The sequence below is a fragment of the Nyctereutes procyonoides genome, unplaced genomic scaffold (assembly GCF_905146905.1).
Source record: "Nyctereutes procyonoides isolate TBG_1078 unplaced genomic scaffold, NYPRO_anot_genome, whole genome shotgun sequence".
Lineage (NCBI taxonomy): Eukaryota > Metazoa > Chordata > Mammalia > Carnivora > Canidae > Nyctereutes > Nyctereutes procyonoides.
Window position 1 is genome coordinate 694,035 of NW_026575157.1, and position 7,489 is coordinate 701,523.

General features: G+C 34.3%; 1 protein-coding gene across 1 annotated transcript; it reads right to left on the bottom strand.

Annotated features, from left to right (window-relative positions):
• Positions 1-1,836: 1,836 nt before the first annotated feature.
• Positions 1,837-2,241, bottom strand: LOC129502325 (60S ribosomal protein L38-like). The gene is made up of 3 exons (XM_055313846.1): positions 2,137-2,241; position 2,080; positions 1,837-1,943 (listed from the first exon to the last, which is right to left on the bottom strand). The coding sequence occupies exons 1-3, from the start codon at positions 2,239-2,241 to the stop codon at positions 1,837-1,839; spliced, it is 213 nt and encodes a 70-aa protein (XP_055169821.1).
• Positions 2,242-7,489: the final 5,248 nt, after the last annotated feature.

Genomic DNA, 7,489 nt, shown 5'->3' on the forward strand with positions numbered 1-7,489 from the left:
TTTTCCAGATATAAATATATCCATTATTTAAATATCCATTACATTTAAAAACTATGCTTGCTTTTTCTGTCCTAGATTATAAACCAAAAGCTGTCCTGTTCTTTGCCTGATTTGGTATAGAATCTAGATCATTACCATATACGAAGAGACATTTAACAAGTAATGTGCAACTCATTATCTACAAAATATGATAAACAAAAGTAGCCAATCTGGTTAAACAAAATACAAAAAAATTATATTCCTCAACATCAGTGATTTCTTCAACTCAAAAATCTGACTTCCTTATTGTCTATCTTTACCTGAGACATATCCCTGATTTGTAGGGAATTCTTTATCTTTCAGTGACAAAAACAAACAAACTCCATGACAACCTGAGCAATAAGGCAAAAATTGATCTTTAAAGCTGACAAGAAAAAACAAATCCACAAAGAATAGATCAATTTAGTCATTAACTGTGGACAAGGCCATCACACACAGGTCAAAATCCAACTGCATTTTATCTAACAACCAAGAGGTCATTTTTTTTTCTTTTCACCACTTGCTAAATTCTATCCACCCAAGCTCCCTTAACTCAGTTGTTTAAAACATCGTAAGGAAATGACAATGATAACATGGCATTCACTGATTTGGAAAATAATTCGGATTTAGAAAATAGTAATAACATGGCACATTTTTATTGGCTTTGTTTATGACAGACAGTGGGTTAAGACATGAAAGCACATTTAAAGTGTAAAATCCTCATATTTGAGCAACACCATAAAAAGAAGTACTGCCTCCTGATTTGCTGATTGACAGTATTAAAAGAGAAGGAAAATAAAACGATTTGTACAAGTAGCTGAGCTCATCATTCAATAGAATCCATAGGAATGATAGGTCATGTGCCACAATGGTTATTTTTGGAGAGCTGAACATGGCAATATTATAAGATCAGCCTTGTTCATTTGTGAATGATGATTCAGAAAAAGTTGAGCCAGAAATAAATGAAGCCTTAGAACAACTCAAAATTTAGGTGCTCTGGGAATTTTGTAACAACTGTAACTTTTTATTACTAAAAAAAAATATTTTCAAAACCCCAATGGAGGATTTAAAAATAGGGAAGTTCAAATGAGTGTCTTCCCACCTAAAGTTATACAAAATAAAAAACGTGGACATAATAAGACATCATAACATGAAGCTAAGCCATAATGACTGAGGGTTGATTCTGAAACCTAACTACCTGGGGTCAAATTCTAGCTCTAGCACCTTCTACTTGGGTGATTAGGGGAAGTTTCCTAACCAGTCTTACCTCCTTGTTCTCCTTGCCTCCTTTAGCCCCCAAAAGGATAATAATAGTAACTGCCTTAAAGGCTTCTTTTTAGGTTATATGGGTAGGCTTTCAGAACACTGCTGAGCACATAGTAAGTACTACAGATGATGATGATGATGATGACGACGACAACGACCCACAAGCATTCATGTCCTTAGTGCACTTTTAAAAGTATCACCAGATTAGTTTGTGTTTCTTTCTTTCATTTAGGTTCTTTTGGTTTAAGCCAAAAGAGATAAGTGGCTGCTTGTTTTCCCATATTCCTAATAGGATAAAACTGTTCAGTGAAGCATTAATCTTAGGCAAGTGGTTGGATATCCCCAACATGATGAGTCCTCAAAGGGTGAATAATGATATTCAACTGAATAGTGAAGTTAAAAAAAAGAAAGTTCAAAATATTAAAAGTACTTGGATGGTAGCTTTGACATTTAAAATAGTTGCAAAAGATGAGGATGGCAATTTATTTTTATTTTTATTTTTTTAAAGAATTAAAAAAAAACTTTAATACAGTTCAAGTCAGTAGGCCAGGTTCATTTCAGCTCCTTCACTGCCAACCCTGGAGGCAAGGAGTGCTTGAGTTTATCTGCCTTCTCTTTGTCTGTGATGACCCAGGTATAAAGGTATCTGCTGCATTGAACTTTATTTTTTTTAATATTTTATTTATTTATTCATGAAAGACACAGAGGGAGAGGCAGAGACACAGGCAGAGACAGAAGCAGGCTCCATGCAGGAAGCCCGATGTGGGACTCAATCCCAGGACTCCAGGATTACACCCTGAGCTGAAGGCAGACGCTCAACCGCTGAGCCACCCAGGAGTCCCTGCATTGAACTTTAAACTTCACATTATCCTTATTCTTCTTGATCTTAATGGATTTGGCATCCTTTTGCCAGGCCATGAGCAAAAAGTCCTTGATTTCCTCGATGTTGCAAGGCATGGCTACGGGAGGAAGCAGAGGAGTGCGCGGCTGGTACCCTGGATTATTCCTCAGGGTCCTCTTTACTGGCCAAGCCTATTTTATTTGATAGACAGAGCCAGAGCCAGAGAGCACAAGTGGGGGGAACATTAGAGGGAGAAGGAAAAGCAGGCTCCCCGTGGAGCAGGGAGCCCCATGCAGGTCTCTATTCCAAGACCCTGTGATTATGGCCTGGGCCAAAGGCAACCCCTTAACTGACTAAGACACCTAGGTGCCCCAAGGATGGCAATTTCTAATATGGCAATTACTGTCTGAAACAAACACCAATTCAAGGTCATAGGAACCTACTAAAGACTATAAGTATTTTATAATATATTTAATATAATATTTTTATAATATATTACAAATTTGAGTTAATAGGGATAGTGGTATTTGTATGAGTATCGAGCAAAGAAAACATTGCAAATACATTTCCATAGCTATCCTACCCATTTTACTGCTGCATGTCTAATGAATAAGGGAGTTCCAGTCTTCATTACTAGCTTGCAGGGTTGGCATTTGCTTTACAAAGGAACTGTCAATAAAGGGAAGGGGAGATCCCAGAAGTCATCTACACTACTAATCAGCTCATTCACTACTGACACATGGATTTAAAAGTTGCCCAACATGGAATCAGAAGCCTGTGATACAGCGTTTTAAACACTCTAGGCATAGGATATAAAATGATCAACAAGTAGTGTACTGGCAAGAAATGCATTTTGAACAAGTAAACATTTCAAAACCATTTTTGGTGTGACCTAATGTTTCAAGCACTTTGACCAAATACTCATACCCATACCATGTAAATACTCTCCCACCAGGATGGACTGGTGGAGTATATTTTTTAAATAATCCTATCATTTTAAGGAACACATTCCTGTTGTTCCTAATCTTACAAGCTTTGCTTTCAAAGCTTTGACAACAGGTGCTAATAAGGTAGTAGTTATCACAATTGGCTATACTTTATGTATACCTAACAATAAATATTAGAGAACATATATATATATATGTTATATATAATATATTAGAGAACATATATATCATCAGATATATAGAACATACTATTATCGTTTTTAATTTTCAATTGTTTTCCGGAGAATCTATTGTCATTAGGGAACATCAGATGGCAAAAATCACAATTCTAGCACTACTTCTGCTATACCTTTCTAGAAATACTAAATGCTGCAAGTCTCCTGGGGAATGAAAATAGTTTTGCATACATGGAGAAGGGCTTCATTTTGTGACTTTTCACTTAACAGTCCTCAAAAGAACCACTATGGACTGATTATTTTGAAGTCATTTCTCTAATCAAAATTTGCATTGAAAAAAATCACAGAGCCAAGGAAAACGTTATCTGTTCTCATAACACACTATTTAATAGCATTTTCTCCAAGGGACAAGACAATTGTTTTTCCCTTGGAACTATTTTTCCTATGGAACATTCTTCTTATGAAAAACTATTTTAGATACGTAGAGGTATTGTTTTACAAATGAATTAGGACAGGATGTCTGTGATGATGCTAAATTACCCAAATGAGGAGCACTATTACAGATTTTGTAGGGATTCTGGAATCCTGTTTTGAAAGAAATTTAACAGAAGAGGACATTATGGCCAGGATCATTCTGGCTAAATGGAAAATTGAAGCAATTATCTCCTACAGATAGCCTTTAAATGAAACCACTTTTGTCAATTCTCCAGATAACTTATACAAAAATGATGTTTGGAGCCTGATTCAACCACAAAACCCTCACCTTTCCTTCAGTTATTTGAATTTATAGCATTGATCTCAGATAACACAGGAGAAATATAGACTTCAGATAAACGAAACCAAATTAACAAAGTAATATCCAGTGTTTCAATTCTTATGATTTCTTCGGTAACTAGATTTTACTTCACTTTCTCTGTTGATAAGAAAAATAATTACTAGTGATATATTAATAAAATAACATTAAAATCATGTATCTGACAGTTTAAGGGAAAGTTTATGCTATGTAAGTTCAAATTTTACTGCCTTTTAAATAATTTGTAAATCATGTTGACAGTTTTAAGAAAAATGTCCATATTATCTAAGTCTGAATTTTAGTGCTTTATTATTTCTATTATGTATTTTGGAAATGGAAATCTTTTGACCTTAAAATAACCAAGTAATAAAATAAAGTAGTAAAAGAAACTGAAAAGCCATGCATCTGACTCTTTATTTCAAACCATTAAATGAAAGTCAGAAAAAAAAATTGATGACTTCCATTCATAACCAACAGAAAAAGGAAGAAAATTCCTCTTTATCCTGAAAGCAAGATTGGTATGAATAAAAATGGATAAATTCTGGTTGACTGAAATAATGGATAGTTATTGTACTGATAGGGCTTAGTAGCTTATAGTTTATAGATACAGAGTATGGAAATATAGTTTAATAGCTTAATCTGATGGCACTACCTTTACCTGTTGGTTTTATATGAGAAATTAGTTGGCTATTCACTAATTTCCCAGAAGTTGCTTATTATTTTGGGAACACTACATTGCAAACACCGTAGTGTAAAGAAAAATAGGAAAAGATGATGTTCTCCACCTTTAAAATCTCAGTAACATTTTAATGTTAACAATGATGTTTTTTCCTATCACTGGTGACACAAATACTGAAAAATCCTGTTTGGCAGAAATTAAACAAGAAGCTGAAGTAACATGCCAGAAATGTCTCAAAAATACTATGAGAAAGAAAACTACAATAAAGAATGTGGGAACCCTTTACACAATAAATTCCTAGCATTTTAAGAGAAAGTTTGTCATTGGCACTTGCACAGTATTTCAAACAATTACCATAGTGTCTAATTATTACTTACTAACTAAAACTGCTAAGGACAAAAATGATGTCCATTCCTATAAAAACATTCAGTTAAGGACTTCAAAAGTACAAGACCTTTATTCTTAGCATTAGTTATTTCATAGTAAATGAAATGAAATAGAATACTAATCCTAAGAACTATTTAAAATATAAAAAATATCACATCTAAATATGTTTCTGCCCTGTGCTTTTATTCTTCCAACACAGCTCCTTATACAAGTTCAATCTATGTCCAAGCTTATTTAAACATATTAAACATGTCAGAGTTTAAAAATGAAATAGTACTCTGACACTTATTCTGTTACTCAAGCTTTCCCTACCAACAAACTTGGCTTCAAGCAGATCCCAAAGACAAGCCCTGTCAGAGGAGAATTCTCTAGGCCTACTCTCTTCTAAGTCCATCTCACTGGAATGAGTAAGCCCCCAGAAAAAGGCTCGCATCCCCGAAAAGGCTTGCTTAGCCCTCGTGTTGGATGACAGGGCATCGTTAACATGTATTCAGAGTGGCAGTCCAGATGTCCCTTGTATTAGCTTCTATTATAATACCTATTGCATGCTATTCTTTCAAAATATTATGTTTATAAGGGAAAAACCTGAAGTCCTTTCCGATTCAGCAGACCACACTCAAGCTCAATATAGTTTTATCTTCTATGTATCTGTAGTCAAAAACGGACTTCAATTAAAGAGTAAAAGAATCAAATGAGGCAAAGTATCACAAAAATACATATTGCAGTTCGATTCAGTCTTTAGTTTAGAAGGCCAAGGAGTCACTTAAGAGAGAACCTCTACCTCCCAACAAATCAAAGTGAATTTTCTGACTAGTTCCTTAACTGAAATGAAAAGGTAATTTGAATTATTTCTTGACTAGTAAATTGAGTCAATCAGCCATAGGGGTCAAACATTAATGTAATTGTTATTAATTATATCCACTGCAATTATGTAAATGTGGCTTGGAATGTTATGTGATATTCTAGTATATTACTGGTACTTTTAGAGAACATATAAATTTCTAAACTCACAGGCATGAAGAATGCCTGAGACATGTTGACACTGCATCAGCGAGGTTCCTAGCTGACTTAGGTATATAGACTAAAACCCATTCTTTCCACATCTCACAAATAAAGCTGTGGTTGACTGCATCCTAGTCCTTTGGTTAAGCACAATTAGATGAACAAGCATAATTCATTCCTTATATTACATTAACAGCTGATGAACTGTTTTTCATGTGCTTATAGGGGCACCAAGGGGTGGGGAAGGAAGTACTGAATTGTCCTTCAGAATGAGTGGCCCTAGGATCTATTTTTGTAGATGAGCCCTTTGAGATGCCTTCTGGATAAGGACGCAAACTACTAAACCAAAATGCAATAGTTTATGGCAAAGAGTTTGTGTGAATGAGACAAAACAAAAACCTCCAAGGATTAAGGGAATGCTTTAAAACTGGGTAAGAAAATTGTGTATCTGTCATATATTATAAAAAATATAACTTCAGGGTATCCATCTCTGTTTTTGATTTTGCAATTTTAAGTTTAAACCAAAAAGTATTGCTCAGTCATATCTTTCTCTTCCTATTGTAGAGATATAGCTCATATAACAAGATGAAGGCTGTTAAGGCAGTTGCTCAAAATAAAAGGTCTCTAAAAAGCAATAGCTTCAGCTCTATCAAGTCTTCCCTGTGGAGCTATATTCGGGCACATGAGCCAAACTCATATCATGTGTCTTCTTCATCTTTTACAAATGAAAAGCAAAAACACTGGATGCAAAAAGACAGTAAAATCAACAATAGGCCTGTTAAGGTAACTTAATTACTTCAGCACAAATTATTGAATTTTATGCAATAGATTTGCCCCAACTTATGTATTCCTATGAAGTGATTATCTTTGGTAACAAATAACTTATGGATTATCTTCCATTTAGAATCTATGGTTATTTAATATTATATGTTTTAGACAGTAAATGGACTCCTCCGTACAAATACAAAACCTCTGATTACTCTTCTAATCAGAGGCAGCTCCATAATGAGGTGATCTAGTAGCCTAGGTAGCTACCAAAGACTCCACAAATGAAGTTTCGAATGATAGTCAATTTTACTCTCAACTACAGAATTAAGAATAAAATTAGTTTTTCCAACATTTAATAAAACCAATATTTCACTTCCATTAGGACTTTAAATAAGAAGATAAACAAGTATATCACCCAAGTAGGGATATCATAAAGTCAAAAAATGATTTTTGCTGGGAGTCTAACTCTAGAACCACCTTTATTTCAAATGAATAATATTTGAGAAAAATGATTAGCCTCAAACCAAATGATGTAGTATATCTATGCATATTTACCAAGGTTATGAATTTCAGTTCAGAATTGTCACTTTATTTTACTTGCCAAATTCTTAT